Source organism: Nilaparvata lugens, chromosome 4, assembly GCF_014356525.2.
Source record: "Nilaparvata lugens isolate BPH chromosome 4, ASM1435652v1, whole genome shotgun sequence".
Taxonomy (NCBI): Eukaryota; Metazoa; Arthropoda; class Insecta; order Hemiptera; family Delphacidae; genus Nilaparvata; species Nilaparvata lugens.
Genome location: NC_052507.1, coordinates 21,769,086 through 21,790,962, shown reverse-complemented (window position 1 = coordinate 21,790,962; position 21,877 = coordinate 21,769,086). Strand labels below are relative to the sequence as shown.

The 21,877-nt window shown below is 33.6% G+C and overlaps 1 protein-coding gene across 3 annotated transcripts in view; it reads left to right on the top strand.

Annotated features, from left to right (window-relative positions):
- Window positions 1-20,168, top strand: part of LOC111063905 (2-oxoglutarate-Fe(II) type oxidoreductase ppzD) — a 33,126-nt gene extending 12,958 nt beyond the window's left edge. Inside the window, exons 2-8 of one of the 3 annotated variants that reach the window (XR_005571171.1) lie at window positions 3,036-3,151; window positions 4,078-4,196; window positions 6,054-6,223; window positions 7,387-7,574; window positions 10,289-10,396; window positions 13,777-14,053; window positions 16,194-16,318. Coding sequence is in view for 2 of the 3 variants with exons in the window: in XM_039426947.1 (XP_039282881.1) it covers window positions 3,036-3,151; window positions 4,078-4,196; window positions 6,054-6,223; window positions 7,387-7,574; window positions 10,289-10,396; window positions 13,777-13,988; window positions 16,194-16,272 (992 nt within the window). In the remaining variant the exon portion in view is untranslated. Of the gene's footprint in view, window positions 1-3,035; window positions 3,152-4,077; window positions 4,197-6,053; window positions 6,224-7,386; window positions 7,575-10,288; window positions 10,397-13,776; window positions 14,054-16,193 lie in introns of all 3 variants that reach the window. The other 2 variants (XM_039426947.1, XM_039426949.1) reach the window with 2 other exon arrangements.
- Window positions 20,169-21,877: the final 1,709 nt, after the last annotated feature.

Below are 21,877 nucleotides of genomic sequence, written 5' to 3'. Positions count from 1 at the left end.
TAGGTAATAACATTGTGCAAAAAATCCACAATCCATTTGCTGTGAGATTAAATATATATTATGTGAAATTCAGTGAACATTTAATACATAAATCTCGTTTTTACCCTCCAATGTTACAAGTTTATCAATGAATAGACCAATTTTTAAAAGTGGTTCATTGACTACTAGACAACTTCCAATGCGTAGCCTATATCATTTTGAAAGTTGCAACTAGTTCTTCTCTCTAAATTCATCCACGTAACCTGGCCATAATTACAGTTAATAACTTGATTTCTTTGTGTTATACAGTATTAGGCGATAGTGAGCGCGATTTCAAGGTTGTTGAGGTGGCCACTCAAGCGAGGTGATTTCCTTATCCTCTTTCGTTGCATAATTTTTGCGTTTTATTCTTCATGATATGAGTACGGTATATTGTTTCTTGTTGTACCGTAGTTGAAACTCTTTGATAAGGTATAATAACAATCATCAAACTACCTTCAAATGTAGTAACCAATATATGAGAACCTTCATTTGACAAAAATCCTCTTAGGATTTCTAGGATTCCTTTTTAGGATAGTCAGGTCATATTATATAAGTTACAAAGTCATTTTTTCCAAGATAAACGGAAGGTGCTAGTCGAAAAAGTGTAGAACGTCACTCTTCATAATGTTTTTCTCCCAACACCGATCGTTCTCTCAAATCGTGAAGTAATTTCAATCTTAATGATGGATGTTATAATTCCCAATTCTACTATTATAGATTAGTTCAAGTACAAAACTAAAAGTCATGCAATGGTTGAAAAGTATTCCTAGTTTTTTACTGTATAATCAAATGACTATCGAGCTGAAGTGTTATATCGAATAACGATTATAAGTGTTAAAGGGGTGGGGGTGGATTGAGTTGACCCCTGGGTCCTCTCTCATCTCTCATACATCAGATCTATGGATGACTTCATTAATGGATTTTTTAAAATTAGAGATACGGTATCCATATAATTGGCCTACATTGACGAGTCAATTTCCCATTACCTAATTAAGCATAAACATATGCTGCTACTAGTTATAGTACAGCTTATTATATACTGCATAAATACTTTTTCAAGAAACAGTACCTGATTTTGATAACACGAAATTTAAAATCACAAGTATACGGTACCGTAGAATAGGTAGGTGTATCTAATACCGTATCTATTAGACTTGATATCTTAAGAATATCTATGAAACACTTGAGTGCATATTGAAAAGTGCCATCTGATTTGCGAATTCCGATGTAATGAAAGAGAAATTTTTCCAAGTGACCTAAAAAAAACCTGTTTTAGACTTGCGAAGATGTCCAGAGATGTTTGAAACATTCTAGTTTATGTTTCAACTAGTTCTGAGCGAAAAAAGAAAAAAAACATAGGTACCGTCGACCAGGATGACTTTGTCCCACCTCGCGGAAAAATATTCAAATCGGTTTATCTCCGATCTCTGTTATCCGAAATAGGTGTTCAACATTGATACCCGTAGCCCTGTTAATTATCGAGGTTCTACAACGATATATTGTCGAATCTTGATATATTAGTTGAATTATTGACATAAAACCTAACTGCTTGCTTTTAATCTTTTATTATTTGCTTTTAATCTTCTGCTTTCTTTTATCTTTTGATTTTGTTGTCGGAAAACTTCGTATTAGAAAACTTATTTCTAAAAGACTTATGATATCGGCGAATACATATTATTTTGAAAATGAAAAAATTCTTTATTTATTTACATATTATTTTGGCCTTTTTATTATATTTCAATTGGTATATCCATAGTTGAACTGGTTATGGTTCTACTAGTTGAATACAACAAGGTCATTTTTAAGTAAAACTTGGTGCGACTGAGTCCCAATATGAAAATTGTGATATCATGCAGGATATGATGCAATAAATACATATCAAAAGATGATAAATATAATGTATTCTACGCAATAAAACACAATATTCACCTTGCTTAAATTTAATACGTTCTCAATATTAATTTTTTTCTGATTCTGCAGCTCGAGCCAATATGCCACGACGCTACAAACGATTTTCAGGCAGCAGAAGCTGAAATATTCTTCAATAAATAATTTGTGATTTTTTGAAGTGGATTTCATTAGTTTTCAATGTCATTATTCATTTCAAAGGTTAGCCGTTGGTTTCACTTTGTCTAACTTTTGAAAATTAACTTTCACCATATATTTTCAAAGCGAGACAAAGCACCCCAACCCTTGCTTGACATTGTCTTTCATTTTTTTATAAAAATATATATTTGTTAAAGTTAAGAAAAATATTAACTTTTTATAATGAAAACTATTCTTCAAACATTGCACAATACAATAAAATATATTGCAAGAGATTTGTTTCAACTTGAGTATTGATTGAAAGCTGTTTAAAATCTCAACCACCCAAAATTGGGACAAAGTGACCCCGGTTTACCGGGGTTGTCTTGTATGCGGAATACACAGTATGGCTTGAGGCCTACTGCCCTTTCTGAAATGTGTGAGATTTTCTTAGAAACTCACTTATTTCAATATTCCAATAATAATAGTAGTCCTCATTATTATAGTTTACTATTATTGTGGTTTACCATCCAACGGTATTTTTATTTGTACAATCCTACTAGAATCGAACAAGTACGATGGTTCATACGATTTTATTAATTTTTTTATTTATAATATTATTCATTATTAATTATTTTTGTAAATTTTTAAATAAGGATATAAACAATTGTTTTTTCTAGTATAAGGAGAGGATCATTTTGGATAGATTATATAATAGAAAATGACATTTTTGATGAAGTAGAGTCGCATTCTCCACTCTCCAATAAATCACCAACAAATTATAAATTGTTTTCTCCATATTTTTTTCTTTTAGTTTGTATAGTATGAACTCTCTGTGTAATTTGTGTAGGTATTTGTTGACAGATCCATTAAGCCTGACACATTCTTGGTATTGCTTTACTGAGCTTGTCTAACTCTTCAAAATATTGATGAAATATGCATTGAATGGAGTGAAATCACCATTTGTAATATGTTTATTAATGTTGTAGGTAGTGTGATGAGTCCAGTGAAGCCGTGGGTGAAGAAGGCAGCAAAGCAATTGGAGAAAGCATTATCTCACAGAGGTCTGGCACTCATCGTCAACCATGGAATTTCTGAACAAAAGGTTCTTGAAAAATCTCATTTATATATATTATAAAATTTGAAGACAAAGTAACTATGAATTTAGATGTGTAAGTTATATCTTTAGTATTCTTGACATTTTCGAATAGGCTAATGTAACCTATTGATTTTTGGAATTTTCAGACATTCTTGAATACCATACTTGAAACTGTATGAGAACCCTGATAAAAAACTTTATATTCATAATTTATTGTAGGCCTATGGTTTATAAGAATAATGAATGCTATTTATCAATTATCATTCATCTTCCCCAGAGTTTCCTTACATCTTTGGTTCCACGCCAATAAGAACCACAAACCTTATATTATGATGATATTTTTATCATTTATTCCATATAAATTACGGTTTACTTTTGTCTGCTAATAATATCAAGGTTTGCTGTTTGATTGTTCATTAATTGGATTTTCGAGAATTGAATATTTTGAGTTTAATGACGTATTCATATAAAGCATCATTGATCATCACATCGGCTGCTTTGCATTGATGATTGTTTGATTTGATTCTATTTTGAGAAAAAATCTCCAAAATACTATAAAATTAATTTTGATCAGGTCGATAAAAACAATGGAATGCTCAAGTGTAGATAAAGACAATTCTATGTTGAATTTTTAATCACTGCTTCAGATAGTCAAGTAGATGCTAAAAACAATAGTACACTTGTTATTTGAAAATAATGAAATCTTTTAAATTTACTTTAATTCTCTTACAATCTCAATAGATTTTGTTAAAAATATCTTATTCCAGTTGTCAGGAAATCTTTGTTCTCATAAAAAAAGTGTTTCACAGACTCAGCAAGAGTTTGACACTGAGTCAGCAAGAGATGGAGTCAACTAAAATTGAAATCCCAATTATACTATTCACAGTTGATTCATGCTTTATTGTTTGAATAATTCGTTTTTTGATTTGCAGTTGCAGGCCGTCTATAGGGCAATGAAGAAGTTCTGTGAACTCTCTGAAGTCACCAAATCAAAATATGAAATAAAGCCCAACGCTGAAAATCATGGATATGTTTCACCCGGAATTGAAAAGTGAGTACCAATCTTTTGTAGTAAATCTCCACGTTTGGAAATTTCGATAGATTTAAGTTGGTGGAAAAATATTATGAACATGATGAATCATATCAAAATGTTCTCACTTAGCCTAATGATATTCATTACAAATCTTCAATCGCACATAATGTTTGTTGAAATCAAATCAGCTTAAGCAAATTTTAGTTTGAGTTGTGTTGTAACAAACAATTTTCCAGTTTTCGCTATTATAAGGAAATTGTTAGTTCTAGCTTTTCAAAAGGTTTGTCCTATGAATCCCTTTACAAATATATTGGACAAACATTTTTTTTTAGTGTGGACGAAGTGTTTGACGTATAGATTGATAAAATTACTTAGGCCAAAAAATCGAAGAGGAAACAATGACTGTAGAGATTTTTTTCCAAGTACCTACTTGTTTGGATCATACTTGTAATAAATTTTAGAGTCTATATAAAATAGGTTGAGACTTGCCTCTCCATCCGAATAAATAACAGTGTTGTAAAATTGCGACCTTCTTAATTAATATATTTGGCCTAGTACCAATAAATTCCAGGGTTGAAGAATTAAGAGGAAATTGAAATTTCCTATTGAATTGGAAACATCGTAAGAATAAATTTTTCTATTGAATATCACTTCTCTCAGAATTATGGGAAGTTATATATATAAAAAAAACAAGGAGAATGTCTATTGGTGAATAGATAATTTTTATTCGACCTATACTTTAATTAATGATTACGTTCGTCAATTTCTCGCAAACTTAAGACATTTTTCCACCTGGAAAAATAATTTCAATTATTTCCCAGCAGCTTTTTCGCTTTTACTACCCACTGTAGTAAATAGATAGATATCAGATGTAATAGGTAGTCATCTCAACAAAGATTGAAGTGTTCGATTCAATTTATTTATTTATTTATTCATTTATTGAATTTGAATGAACTACTCAATTGTTTCATTCCTTTCATCGATAAAATGGTTGGCAATAAATCGATTCTATTATTTTCAAAGGAATCTAGAAGTTATTGTATCGATACCGTATGTGTCACGATATCATTATTAATATATTTCATTTGACCAATTCTTTACAGAGGAACACAAAAATGATAAATATAAGTCTGAGTCTGAAGAAATTAACTTTCAAAATAAAATTCCTGAATTGAAGCCTTCATTCAAGGTCTTACCGCAAATATCATCTTTAGCATAGTTTCTGTTTTGATAGCCGGAAATAAATTGACCCCCACTCAGATACGGTACATTTATTTATTTTGGCAGTCAAGCTCAAAAATTCGTTTATGGTTCTTTCTTCCTCATCCATTTTTCCAGTTTACGTTAGAGTTATATTGAAATGAATGTAGGAGACAGAACTAAATTTATTGCAGAAATTCCAGAAATATTGTTACATTTGATAGCAATGGAATATTATTTTCGTTCACAGCATTAATTGAAATTGTTCAACAGATGATTGGACATTTAAAATACAGTATCAGGTAGCCTTTCACGCATCAGAAGCCTTAGAAGCTTGTAGAAGCTTAATGTACATGATGAGCTTTGAAGATCAATTTATAAATCAATCATAACAATAGGAGGGATATATATTATAGGAGGCTTGGCAATTCTCTCTTTCAATTTGCTACGATTTATACGCTTTGATAATTCAAAATCTATTAATAATCCAAACACTAGCTTTTATTACGTGATGTGTGAAGATTTACTTACTGTACTCTATAAATTATTATTTGCAAAGATTTACAAGTGATTATGCAAACCCAATAAATAAAACGATGAGATTTCAATTTCAATAAACTTTGTCAAATTGAGTGATTAAATTATCAACAAACAATTTGAAATGATTTGCAACAGGTTCGCGAGAGACAAGTCAGAAGAAATAAGACATGCATTCAATATTCTATCATTCGACAAGAAGATACCAGATGAAGAGGTGCCTGGATTCAGAGACTCGCTGTCTTACGTTGCTGAAGAAATGAAACGCGTTGCTTACATTGTTTTACAAATCATGGCTGTTGGCCTTGGTAAGTATTCCAAACTCTACTCTATTCAAATAAAAAGTGAGAAGACTTTAGTTACGAGCTTTATCATATTGTGTGAGCTTATTGTAAGTGCAGTTAAATGGTATTTGTTCTTTAATCTGTTTTGGGAGCCGAGAGACAATGTGAACAAACCTGCGCCTGTGAGAGTGGATCTGGGAGCAGCAAGACCGATTCACAGTACCATTCTAAACATATTTGTCATCGGCTGCTGCATAATCATAGTACCAGATTCAGTATCAATGAGAGCATTGTGAACTGTTATTTACGAATCGAGCGAATGAAAGTTGATATGAGTCATCACTTTTTTACGCACACAAGCTCAATCTTTATGTTATTGTTGGCTCTCCTTTCGATGTAGTGTAATTTACTCATCGAAATCTTCATAGTGAAAACGAATCTCTTTATTTGGAGTTTTCTGGCCCCAATGTAAGACGACATCTCCGAATCTTTGAATGCATGACAGCTCTGCAACGATCGTGATGAAGACTGTATCTATTAGGCCTAGTGCTTGAATTTGGTAAATCGTGCTAACTATACAAAGTGTAGCCTATAGTTAAATGCAGTCAAATACAGTGTGAGAAAATTGGTATGCAGTATTTTGAACAGTGAACAACCAACCATTCTGAAGGACTTGGCATTTATTATTAAAGTTTGTGGTGATAGTGATTGAATAGTTAAATTTATATTACAGATAATGTTCTTGATTTATTTCTAAAAGATGCAATCTTTTCAATCTATAATTGAAAAGCACTTGCTTGTTGTTATCCTAATATAATCCTCAATTGTTACGTGCGTTGATCGTTCATAATAGGAACGTTACAGTCATGATAAATAATGTTTGTCAGGATTTATTATAGAATAATGAACTACCTATGTTATAATATAATAAGTATATTGAATGTATATATATGGTTTTGGTGCATCGACGATACACGATCGTACAGTGATTAAATTCAATCCACAACAGAGATTTGTTAAATCCACAAGGCTAAATCCACAAGTGGACTTTTGAAGCTCTTAACGTCATAAGGCCACTGATCAATCATCAGTCTTATCATATTATCTTTGTACATAGGTAGGCTAAATAAATTCAAATTACACGTGGGATGATTCCAATAACATTATAATAATTTGATGTGTTGCAGACCTGGACCCGAATGTTTTCCTGAACAAGCACCAGAACATGTTGAAAGAGGGGAACGTGACAACACTGAGGGTGCTGCATTACCCACCAATGGGCGACAGGCTGATTCCGGGTCAGATGCGGTGTGGTGAGCACACTGACTACGGCTCGTTCACATTGCTCGCACAAGATTCCGAGGGTGGACTCGAGGTCAGATATATGCTGTTTAAATATCTTAATAAATATTCTTACAGTGGGTTTACACCAAAGTTATTAACAAAATGTTAATAACTTAATCCTTATAGATTCTATTAGATTGAACGGAACTTGACAAACTCATAAGTTCATCAGGTGTATGATAAGTTATGTCCAATCTAATAGAATCTATAAGGATTAAGCTATTAACATTTTGTTAATAACTTTGGTGTAAACGCAGCTTAAGCCATTTGATACAACCATCGTTAGAGCCTGTTCACATGACAGCGATTTACGTTCGGTTGTCGCGCGGTTGACAAACCGAGCGATTGCCAGGTATAGGGAAACACATGGTGTCGTACACATGCATCGCTCGGTTTTAGTAGTCGCCGGCGAATCGCGGCGGTTGTAGTCTCAGACTACAACCGCTCGGTTGTCGCTCGGTTGCCGGGCGGCTCGATATACTAGAACAGGTATGAGAGCGTACACATGTCTTCAGTCAACTGAGCGGTTTCTATCAGAGCAGTAATATATGTTTAAGAGTAATATAGTGATTAAGTATATAGATTAAGATATTAAGATTGAGTACATAGATGTTGTACCTAGTAATTATTTATTATAACCGAGCGCAAACCGCTCATGAATCGCTGTCATGTGTACGAGGCTGGCAAACCGAGCGATTTGCCAATCGAGCGACAACCGAGCGTAAATCGCTGTCATGTGAACAAGCTCTTATTTACCTAGATAACAAACTAAACTAAGTAAACAACTTATTATGTTATCAAACAGTTATCATGTGATTAAGTAACATCACATGATATCCAAACATCTTACCCTTTTACTTTCTCAAACATTTTCTTTTTCAACCTTTCCTTTGAATTCATCTTTTCCTTAAAAACCTCTCATTTCTTCTTAATATTCTTCCGCTATTGGACTATTGGACCGTGGGCTCCAAATAGTCAATAATAAAAATAAAACTCAAGGCTCCCATAATTTGTTCTCCATTTTTGTTCTCCAATCTTGGATATAAATGGGCTGATTTTCTTTGAAATAAGAAGCACGTTTCCGTGACTGCTTATCGTATGTTGCTTTCTGTTGAAATCTATGGTTCTTCATTTACACTGTTATTTCTTTCCGAGGAAGTTGATGAAGTTTCAAACTATCTTAAGGATAAGGGAACTTTGTTCTTATCATTCGATCAAACATTAACTGAGCAGGAGAATAATAATTGAGACTAGCAACACAACTATTCCGATAGTTAAGCTGGGTTTGCACCAAAGTTATTAACAAAATGTTAATAACTTAATCCATATAGATTCTATTAGATTGAACGGAACTTGACAAACTCATAAGTTCATCAGGTGTATGATAAGTTATGTTCAATCTAATAGAATCTATAAGGATTAAGTTATTAACATTTTGTTAATAACTTTGGTGTAAACGCAGCTTCAAGCAAACTTAAGTTCAAATCGTTTTGCTTTCAGCACACTTTCTTATCATAGTCTTTGCTATGTCCACCCCCTTTTCAGCTAATCCGTTAGACTGAGGATATCGAGGACTTATAAAATCCCACTCCTTTGCGAACTGTATCATTTCTTGGGAGCTAAGCGGATTATTATCAGCTATTATAATCTGCGGAATTCCAAACCTGCCAAATAACTGGGATAAAATAGATTCAACAGCCGAACTTGTCTTACTGTTCATTTTTGTTATTTGAAGCCACCATGAATAATAATCCACAACTATAAGATAAGCTATTCCTTTTACTTCAGCTATATCCAATCCAATTTTTAAAAATGGAAAATCAGGTATTTCATGAGAAAGCATTGGACTTCTTACATTGGACCTTCTATATTTACGGCAAAGTGAGCAGGATACAGCCAGATTTTTTATGTTTGCTCTTATTCCTGGCCAATAATAAATTTTTGAGGCAATGCTGTTAATTTTTGTTTCTCCTAAGTGCGTTTCATGGAGCCTCTTCAAAATAAAATCTCTCAAATTCTTGGGTATAATGATTCTTGAATTATAGTATTATTAAGTATAGTATAATTAAGAGTATCCTTAACGTCTTCATCAACATCGTCACCATCCTGTGGAGCTCCCACGGCGAGGAAATCTCGCAGCCGCAAAACGCCAAACACAGCATCAACATTCAGGACATGACTCATTCTACGCGACGATCCATCTGGCGAGCAATGTGCCACTGTCCAAGCTGACCGGGCTGACTACCATCTCGAGTGAGATTATTCGTGTGTGATTGGGGAAGCCGAAAGATACTGAGCCTTGTATTTTTATTTCGCCTTCTCCTCGACCTCGTCTTTCTTCATCCAGTGACGCAGGAGAGAGAGCAACATTCTGATGAAATTTTCCAACAGGGGGATAAATGTCATCAAAATTTGATCAACATCGTTGGTTCGAATGGTCTTTTTCACACACCGAATTCTTGCCGACACGACACCTAGAATGCCTTTCGATTGGCTGACCGGCAATCAGCCAATCGGAGGATATTCTGGGTGCGTCTATGCATGATTTTTAATGTATGTTATGTCATCTCCCACGTAAAAAAACGTCTTCTACAAAAAGTAGCCTAGTTTTCAAGAATTTCTTAAAAGTTATCGATATTTAGTTGTCTGCAAACAGTTTAGGTTGCAGTTATTTTGACGTTCAGTAGAATTTAATTATGGTTTTGTCACCTTTTTTGTCTATCCATTTTTAATTTCACATTTCAGGTATCTGTAAATGGAAAATGGAAACGAGTTGGACACCTTCCAGGAGCCATGTTGATCAATATTGGGGACCTCATGGATAAATGGACGTCAGGAAAATTCCCTGCTGTGGTAATAATAAGAAAATGATTTCCAAATTAATTAAATTAATTAATTAATTTGAATACAGAGTTTGATTCAAATGAAACGTTCTGATAGCAAAATTCCCAGTATAGAATATATCTACAACACTATCTTATTGGTCCAGGAAATAGCTACATTTATTAATTCCTCCTCACAGAGACACAATATACTTGTTGTAGTAGTCCTGTCACTTAGAGAAGAGGTCGCGTTGACTCCTTGTTCGCGCTGGTATATCTTATCTCTCAGATACTTCAAGAAACATGCTCCCGCTACTCTTGCTGCGCAAATAACAACTTGAGCCGACTCACAACATTTTTAATAAAATTATTTCTCAATAGAACTATAACATTAAATTGCAAATACCGTAGTTTGAAAATTAAAAAGTTTGAAGGATGAATCCCTCTCATTACCCACGCACAAATCTGGAGTTTATCCAGAAATCATCCCCAGCAAAAATGTATTTAATTTAATTCAATTCATTCTTGTAATAATTTAAAAATAATGCCAGTAGTTTGAAGATAATTAACAGTTCCTTTCCCAATGTATGATAGAATGATATATGGCTGTCCTGAGTGAGTTTATGTTGAATCCTTTCTAATATCTCCCCACCCAAGCCTGTAAACGCACATACCCCCCTAAATTGAAAAAAAAAATAAATTTCAGCTCCTCCCCCCATAAATTGGGAACCCAAAAAAAGTTAACACTGCTGACCTTTTGGGATCTCCCCAAGATTTGATTTGGAGGCCCCACTCCTTCGTCACAAGAATTTCAAGATACAGTTGGCGTCCAAACCTCCATTTGGGCATTCCTGCATTATTTATAGTTAATTAACAAATTTGTAATTAATTTTTTTTCTGCTGAGGGAGACCCAGTCTGATGGATGATCTCCAGGCTTTTGCGTGGGTGGTTAATGAGACGGATGATGTTAAGATATGAGTTAGATTATTATTACCTACAGCTTTAAGTAAGTTCCAAACCACCATGAAGCTAATAAATATTATTTTTAGGAGTCAGCACTTTAAGAGATCACAATTCCAGGGGAGTAGCAGGTGCATGAATTTTAACTTAGCCAGACCACGAAGATAATCGCTCCCCTATTACTTAGACCCGAGATTATATATGACCATAGAGAAAATATGGAATAAGGAGATATCCCATGCTTTAGGTCGTTTAGGTCCCAAATTTCAACCATTTTTTGTTAACTCAAGCCGATGATGGTCGACTACTGTCTATTATTACTGTTTCGTTGGGGTGAGAGTGTAAGAACGACACAGTATGAGAGACTACCAGCGTCACATAGCTTCACGAAAAATAACTAGTAGTTCTGTGAACAGTAGACCTCGCGCTCAGTGAGTTACATTGACCTGTTGTTATGTTTTCTCAAAAATTAATAAATAAATTATCAATTTAAAATGTCTAGAAAAAATCCTAAATAAACATAGAGCTTTCTGTCCTATATCGTACCGTGACGTGTCGTCCCGGAATGTGAGTGTGAGCGCTGTTATCAGGTATGGCCGCAACTGTCTACAACGTTGATGGAAAGATACAATTTTCAAGATGTTCGATGTTTTTGAACGGGTAGTATTATAGTCAACTGTCTACTAACGTTAATGGAAAGATACATTTTCAAGATGTTCGATGTTTTTGAACGGGTAGTATTATAGTCCACTAGACAGCTGATTTATGATGAATAATTCTATAGTATGATTTTTACTTTCCTTGCCCTATTACCGTAGGTAAGGAAAGTATTGCTTTCCGAAAAAAATTAAGGTACCCTAATTTCATGTTTTCTATACGTTTCAAGGTCCCCTGAGTCCAAAAACATGATTTTTGGGTATTGGTCTGAATGTGTGTGTGTGTGTGTATGAGTGTATGTGCGTCTGTGTACACGATATCTCATCACCCAATTAACGGAATGACTTGAAATTTGGAAAGTAAGGCTCTTACAATATAAGGATCCGATACGAACAATTTCGATCAAATGCGATTCAAGATGACGGCTAAAATGGTGAAAATGTTGTCAAAAACAGGGTTTCTCGAAAACGGCTCCAACGATTTTGATTCAAGTTATACCTAGAATAGTCATCGATAAGCTCCATCAACTGCCACAAGTCCCATATCTGTAAAAATTTCAGGAGCTCCGCCCCATCTATGCAAAGTTTGATGTTAGATTCTCAATTATCAGACTTCAGATACAATTTAAACGAAAAATTCCAAGTGGAAAAGATTGAGCATAAAAATCTCTACAATCAATGTTCAGTAACATTTTCACCTGAAATTAAAAATAAGCTCAAAATTCGAGAAAATGTGATTAACCAATTATTGCAAACTGTTGGCAACTGTTGATTCTATTAAATCATTCACTATGAAGAGATAGCAGACCTTGTGTGTCTCCAGCGTTATTGCCCTGTCACCAGCTGGCTCAAATCTTTGAATAGTAGACTTGAGATGCGCGGGAACACTAGCGTCAGGTGATCAATTATTTTCATAACGGCAAGGAAAGTTGTGTGAGTGCGCCACACCAGATTTTTACGGTAATATTGGCGTATGAAGGAGGCTCCTTTTTCCTTTTATATTATCCTTGAATTGCAAAATTTCCAAAAACCTTGTATATACGTCGACGCGCAATTTAAAAAGGAACATACCTGTCAAATTTCATGAAAATCTATTACCGCGTTTCGCCGTAAATGCGCAACAAAAACATATAAACATTTAAACATTAAGAGAAATGCCAAACTGTCGACTTGAATCTTAGACCTCACTTCGCTCGTCAACTAATAGGACTATTAACAGTGAAATGTGAAACATAAACGCCCTATAGTGAGGTCCACTTTATAATGGCAGTGTTTAATTAGCAATGGTATTGCTATCCTTGTCTTTCATTCAACAAAGTGGATAACGCTATCTCTTTCTCGCTTTGCTCTGTTGCCAGATCGTCTTTTAACAATGTAGAATTAATATAACAAAATATTTCATCTTAATTATGTAAATTCATTATGAAATTATTAAAAAATATAATTATTTATTGCAAAATAAAATATAATTGATTATTTTAAACGAGAACGTACAGTTAATATTACATCAATAAATCTGTATCTGCTACCGTCTATAGAAGGCATTGACAAGACAGAAGTTCGGCAACGTTTTTCTCCTATCTTTCTCCACTGCCATTATAACGTGGACCTTACTATATAGTACCATGGATATCTTCTTATGCTATATTTCTCTAAGATATTACTCCAGAGTATTCCTTTCTCTTTGGTTACTAGACCACTCTTGTATCCTTCACCTTTTTACCGACTCACAAATCATGTAGACTTATGTGAGCATAATAATAATAATAATAAAATGGCTATTTGCGTCCACAGAGGCACAGAGTAGTGGTACCAGAGCAGAAGACAATCAGGTACAGAGGCCGGAATAGCATAGCGTTCTTTGTGCACCCGGAGAACGACACGGTGATTGACCCGGCCGAGACCGTTCCCGCTCCGCTTCTACCGTCCGAGGCTGACGTTCCACCCAAACGCGAGCTCACGCTCATCACAGCCTACCAGCACTTCCAGGAGAGACTAAGAGAATCGTACGGCTGATCTTTTAACAAAATGTAGATCTAGCTCAATACTACTATCTATCTAATCTATGTTTGTGAGTTATGTACTATAACAGAGTTTTATCGTAGAGATGAATGTAATAATTTTTTATAAGAAATGAATTTCATATTTGATGTGGCCAATCGAATCTTTGGCTCTTCCCTACACTACTTCCTTCAATATTTGCAGTTTATTATTTTTGAAAAAAAATCCATGGATAGCAGCTAATGATATTCCTCCACGCAGGCCTAGCATAATGTTGAGTGTTGTTTGTAGAATATTGGGCCTGCCAGATAGCCGAACTAAGGCGTTGCACCCTTCAGTCTGCTAGTACTATCTGGACGCCCGCCGAATCCCATCGATTAGGCATGGACGTTTGATCATCTCATAATTCATCCTCGCACTTCCCATTACCTTCGCACAAGCAAAAAGCTCATGTGGGCATCATTTGCAATTAAAAAAAAAATAAAAAAATAAAAATGAATTAAGTACGATATTTTTGGTTTGTATTGAACCTGGACTATCGCCTATATCAGCCATACATGATAGCAATAACCTACCACAGTTTACTCATGTTTTGTATTATCTGATGTTTTGATCGACACTCTTTATTGGGATTTGAAGAATAGAGCATTTGAAATGCACTAAAGTTCATAAACTTCAACCCATTTCAAGGCAGCATAAATGTCAATCGTTCCTGTTGTACATGATAATTGTAATGGAATATCCAATAGGGTTGAAGTTATTGGTAAGATGCTTCACCAACAGTTCTTTTTATTTCAATGAAAATGTAACAGCAAACAAATATTCTGTTTCATGAATGAATAAATTCACTTAATCACTGTTAACACTTAATTCCTATTGAAATTATTATTGTAATATATTATCAGTAATTGGAATATTATAAGAATTATTATCAGTAATTGAAACAATAATTTTGAAAAGCTCCTTTCATACTTACAAAATAATAGGATAGTATCTGTTTCAACGGATCTACTACACAATTTATTTTGTCAATCGTTTGAGATTGTGGAATCATAGTCAGATTATCAAGACTAGTGATATATTTGAATAAATATTGTATCCAATTGGCTGTATTTTCCTCTGGTCGATTCACTACCTGCCTTCACTTATCTACGGCTTAGTCATAAACCTACCCACTTCCTTTTCATAGCATAAGGGTATGATCACATTGGATTAGTTTCTACGGTTTAGCAGATGCGTATACGTGCAGTTACACGTCAGATAATGCATGAGCCGAGAAACAAAATCTGGAAAGAGCCATTGAAACACGTGTGACCTATCTGTAGCTGCTCACACTGAACGTACCAGCAAGTGCACGCGTTCTGTGTGTGTTCCTACTGCTCTTACCAGTTCTGTTTCTCATCTGTGCTCTTGGTCATGCAAGACCAAGCGTGCACTTGCAAATATACGATCCAATGCGATCATACCCTAATATTTTCTAAATGTTATCATTTGAGGCAGTAACTTTTTCAGATCTTATACACCTTTTTCCACTTTAGAAACCTTTACTCTTTCCAACTCTATCTACTGATAGATACCTTCTTGTAGATCCACTTCTTTCCTTTGATACTCCACACAAATGACTTGGATTGTAAATTGATGGAGTTGTCAAAACAAAAATAGTTTTTTCTGTTTTTTGTATGAATTTTGAAGAAGATAGATAGATAGATATATGTATTTTATTTGCACTTTATAACATCACAAGTGATGTGGGTGAAGTTGAGGCAAATTGTCGGGCGAAGTTGAGGCAAAAGAAGATTAGAGGAGTAGTAGAGAAACAAATTACTCCCGTTGCACCATCCCTATTGTATCATTTACGAGATGTGATATTGTTCGATGAATGAACATATTAACTAGATTGAGTTCTCACAATTCCCATTGAATGAAGTCTTCAATGATAAAATTGTATTGAAATTGAAAAATCTAAAAAAATCTTTAATTTACTCACATGAATTATAATTTTTCTACATACTGTATGTATCTCCACGTCTATGGTACTGTATCAGAAAACAACTAAACATGACTCAATCCTCTCAATGAGCCATCTAATTCTACATTGCAACTAAATGTTTCTCAAATACACAACAAAATAAACAACAAAAATACACACAATTTTCGAGTATAATTCAGTGTAGCAGTAATTCAATTATTTCTATGTTTTGTGTTGACAGGAGAATATTCAGGCTACTACGCACCCTGAGAAAGCGCTTCTACAGCCAGCGAGCGGTGCCAGCGAGTGCACCTTCCTGACAAAACATGATTCCCACCAGACCTGGCCACGATTCGAGCTGCTCACATCTAGACACCATAGACGAGCGAGAAGTGCTGCTTCTAACAAGCTAGAGCCATCCACTCTACACTGCACTGAATCTCATTCCAGTTTGGATCAGTTGTGCTGGATCAAATTTAGCAAATCCATTCGCTAAGAATCTTATTTTTCTTAATTCAGAATGGATCTCAAGGGGTCTGTTAGGATCAATTGGGCTGAATCAAATCCATTCGCAAAAAATCATATTTGTCTTATTACAACTTCATAAGGAGGTTGTATATCATCTCAATCCAAGGGGTCTGTTACATGATCTTTCAACTCATTCCAATCTAGTGACATTCAGGTAGGTTTTTAGCTACAGTCACTATATATACTTTGATATAGTAACTGTAGTTTTTACTAACTATGGAGAGGTATATACACAATATAATATGTGTGAGTTGTTTTATTGGAAATTTTCTGTATCATAATACTCATTGACCGAACGCAGTGAGGTCTATGTTTTAAATCGGATTTTCTGTTGTCTGTATGTATGTAACGCATTTACGGCCAAACGCGTTGATAGAATTTGATGAGATTTGGCAGGAATATTCATTTTTCAACTGCGCGTCGATGCTTACACAAGGTATTTGGAATTTTGCATTTTAAGGATAATATGAAAAGAAAAGGAATTCCTCTATACTCCGATATCACCCATATTATATCATCTACTTTAAAGATAGGATTAATCAGACTATAGAATTATTCATAATCAATCAGCTGACAAGTGGATTATTCACTAGGTCTAGGTCTAGTGGATAGCGGTAGGTCTACTGTTCACAGAACTACTTGTAATTTCTCTGTGGCTTCTTTGAGATAAGGTTCTTTGTTATAAGTATTATGAAACAAGAAACAAGCCCCTGCTGGTTAACAAGATGATGATAAAGCAAGATGTTAGCTATCATTCAAAATTGAAACGATGCTGTTTAAATTTATGATGATACATTATTATCACCAATTCATCAGGTGTATTATTTGACACTGGATGATCTCAATACCATTACGAGAAATGTTAGTTCAAAACACAACTCCTAAGAGTAGGTTGTTTTTGATGTTTGCTTTTAATTATTGATGTATGTTTTTTCACCAACAAAAAGCCATTCAAATCAGTTTTCCCAATTTTTTCTAATAATATTTTTTTAATACTGAGGGTGATGCCCACATAAGCTCTTTGGCTTATCCCAATATTATCCATGGTAGGTACTTAATGTGGAAATTTAGGTTATTATTGATTCATTGCTTTAACAGGCAGTAGAAATGGTAACTGAGAAGTGCAAAATAATGATGATTACCTAAAATTTGTCGAGTCAAGGGAAATAAAGAAATACTTTATACAAATTCAGACTCCAAAGGAATTGTAAAGAAAAACTTGTTCTATGTTTTATTACAGCAGATTTTGGAAAAAGAGGGGATGAAAAAGGGAGTTTTTCTTAATTTATGTTTTGAAGAGTGAAGATGAATTTTAAGCAAAATGAATGAAGTATGCTCTTAATTCAACAAGACTATTTATTTACTTGCTCATTAGTCAGTCGAAATTTAAATTTGGATTGTGTTCATCCCGAAAAAAATCGAAAGGTCTTTGGTATTTCAGTTTATTCTTCCCATTTTCTTATGCACTTTTATCAGCATAAAAACAAGTTACATATCTGGAAAAAGAATTTACAAGATTACAAGTAAAAATTATTGTGTAATGCTACAAGGAATTATCATAGTTAACTTACTGTAATATTATAAAAAAATATGAGTCGAAAATGTCTGAAACAAATGTATTGAAATTATAATTAATAAAATATGTACTTATTGTGAAAATCGAACATCGCTAAAAAATATATTGTGTTTCATGGAGAATATTGCTCCACTTTCACTACAATTGATTTTGTAACATTATCGTTTATTTTTTTTTACCACAGACCTTAAAAGAATAATTTAATGATATAATATTTGAAATACCAGAACTGTTGTGGCTATGATAACTTTTCTTAAATGGATGCCAAATTTCCTTTATCTTCATCATGAGAGTGGGGTGAAGCAGCATCAATGGAATCAATGAAAAATAAATGTTTGTTGTAAGTCTACTGTATTTTTTGTACAATAATTAGAAAATATTTTGCAAAGGAATGTATTTTCAAATAATGTTGTTCAACTCATCGAGCTTATATGATTCAGTTGGAAAGGAATGAGACATTGCATTTGTTTAAATTGTAATAAAAAATATATAATAATAGAAATTTTATTTTATACAAGAATTATTATATATTTATCTAATGATTACTCAGATATAAGTTGATTTTTTTTTAAAACATAACTATAACAATTTCTATATTGTGATAATAGCCTTCATTGTAAATAGGATAAATTATGTTGATACTGTACAACTTTTGTTAATACTGTACACATTCAACTGTTTAATGCTATGATTAGGCTAGACTGAAATTGTACGTTTTATGTACTGATCATTATCCGAGAAATAGAATGTATATAATATAAATATATATCTTCATATCATGATTTGAGATTTGAGTGAAATATTTTTGTTTTTGAATATCAAAATTTTAAATTTTTAGTTTAGTCATTAGTTTTGAAGTGGAAATTGGACTTTTTTGAGTGAAAAGTGAAATTTCAACCTCATTATTTTTTGAAACTTTTATTTGTAAAAGTTTGCGAGAAGACAGTTTAGGGCTATGCCTGTTGTCTTCTTCCAATCATATTATATATTATAATTATGATTTGTGATTGTCAATGAAATAATAAAAAAAAATGATAAAACTATTCCGAAAAGTAAAATGAAAATAAGATTTTCAATTTCAACGTTGGTAAAAATGACAAATTTGTTAGGTACCGTACTTTTCAAACAATCAAAAATTAAACGTCAAAACTCTCTGGCTAAAATTGAATGAATCGTCTTGAGTAGTAATCGATATTAATATTAAGAGAAAACGGAGAATTACTCATTTTCTCATTTAAATCCAAGAATTTTGTACCTAAGCTATTGTAAATAACCTGCCTTGAAAATTCTTGGTAAATTGCAACAGTGCAAAGATACTGAGTTTATTGTTGAAGTTATTCAGGATGCCAGATAGGAATGGATTATTTCATTTTATATTTAAATATACAGTTATAACCAAGGTTATCAATGAATTATATCTTTCTTACCTTGGCTTCATTACTGACTGACATCTGAGTTACTTAGTCTGCTACTGTACTGTTCTATTTGCTTAGAGATAATTTTCAAGTTTTTCTTTGAAGAAGGCATATTACTTAAATCTTGAAAAATCTCTATATTATATATTGTGTTTTGTGATATTACTCCTAGAGTTGTGTGATTTTAGCCACTCATTGAACAATATTATAAAGTTTCAATATATAAATATCCCTCTATAAGTATTCTCCTAGATTAATGTGATTTCAGCCACTGTACGATGGGCCTACAATGCTTTGTAGGCTTCTACTGCATTTTTCTTGATTTGGGTATTTATCAGTTTCCAGTACATTGTACATTACAGTATTATAACCTATTATATTTGGAAAAATATAACATAACGATGTTCTTAGTGACTATAACCATAGATAAAGGATAAGCATAAGTATATTTCTTGTCTCTGCTATAACTCAATTACTGAACGCCAAATTTTCCATTGAAAAATGTATTTATCATGTGTAATTAGAGCTTCCTGTGTAGCATATCATATCTTTAAAGTACGCAGCAATGTACGGGTAGATCTTTTGTAAAATTTTAAATAATCCAAAATTTTGAAACTTGTGATTTTTTCCAATTCGGTCCAACTTAATTGTGATACTATGATAATATTTTAATAAAAAATCATATTCTATACATACATATTGCATGTTATTATTATATCTTGTCATGCACCTTCATAGAATTCGCTTACAAGAGAAATAAAAAAGTATTTTTCCTACAGTTACGTTGAAAAGTGGCCATTGCTGCACTGATTACAGAACGCAAAGAATCACTTTTCCGCTCTAGTGCGGGAAAAAATTTTTCCGCACTCCAGATTTGCAACATGGCAACGCAAAATAGTTAGTAGGTTATATGGAGCACCAGTGCAGCAAAATCAAAATTAAGTTGGTAACTGTGGTATAGTGTGGTGGTGCACGTTATAAGAATCTTGAAGTGGTGGACAACAGTGGATGACAGCCACAGCACACAGCCCCCCCTACCATTCAAACACACATACATTATTCAATTTTATTTATTAATAATAAAATTACATAGATATACATTTGATGGATTTCAGGGAATTTTACCCATAATTACCCACTTTTCATATTCAATGGTAACTGTAGGAAAAACTTAATGTGAAATACGTGCGCAAAGTTCCTCTTCTGCGCTCGCCTACGGCTCGGGAGTAAACGTTTCTTTCGGTGCAGCAAACTGTCACTCTGCGCACTAGTTGCACAAATAACTATTTGAGTATATATGATAGAAAAATTGTGTTTGATACATCATTTAGGAAGAGAAGTTTTTTTTTTAACGCGGATGATACCCACATGAGCTTATTGCTTGTGCGTGGGTAATGGGAATTGCGAGAGTGATTTGATGAGATGTTCAAACGTCCATGCCTATTCAATGGGATTCCGTGGGATTTGAACCGGCGACCAGGTTGTACTAGCAGACTGAAGGGTGCAACGCCTTAGTCGACTCGGCTATCCTGGCTGGTAGCCTTTTTGGCTAGCATTTGTTTTTTATTCTCAGTTTCGAAATATTTTTTATATAAATATGAATTTTATAAAATAAATTGCGGAATACAAGAACAATAATATTCCATATTCAAATTTTAAAATCATAATACTTACAAAACAGGTAGATATTGTTAGCTCGAGTTCATAGTTGGGAATGGAAATGCCCCTTAAATAATAGACTACTTTTCCAAGGAATATATTTTATAGTAAATCTATATACAAGCGAAATGGCATTGATTCATTCACTGACTCACTCATTATCAACAGAACTTGAAATATTTATATCTCTTGGAGTTTTACTATTTTCGAATTCTTTTGAATAGAAAGACTGATGAAAATCGATGTAAATAGAAAGTAATTAGGACTAGGCTTATATCCTACCAAGTGTAAATTAAATCCTGGTCCTGATTTGATAGGATGTGGTGAGTGATAAAGGTCACATTATATTAGTAGTGTCCTATTAGTAAAACTCATGCGTTTATTGTACATGCTTTATTTCAGTACGGTACCGTACCAGTATCTCAAGACAGGATAAGCCACAAAAGTCGTTTTACCTTGCAATTATTCACTCTGGGCGTATGAGGGTACCAGTAAGACACTAGTGAGCACCTCATAAATATAGCTGCAGTCAATAGTTGTAAGACCTGTTACCAATATCAACTTGTTAAAGAATCAATCGCTACAATAAATACGGAAAATCAGTGCATAAAAACAGGAAGCAAAAAACAATAGGAGACGATCAATTATAGAGATAATAGATGGCATCAGATGACCAAAACATCAGATGAGGAAAAAACGTACTCAGACCATAAGGAAGAATTCGTTCTCTTATACTCAGAGAGCGGT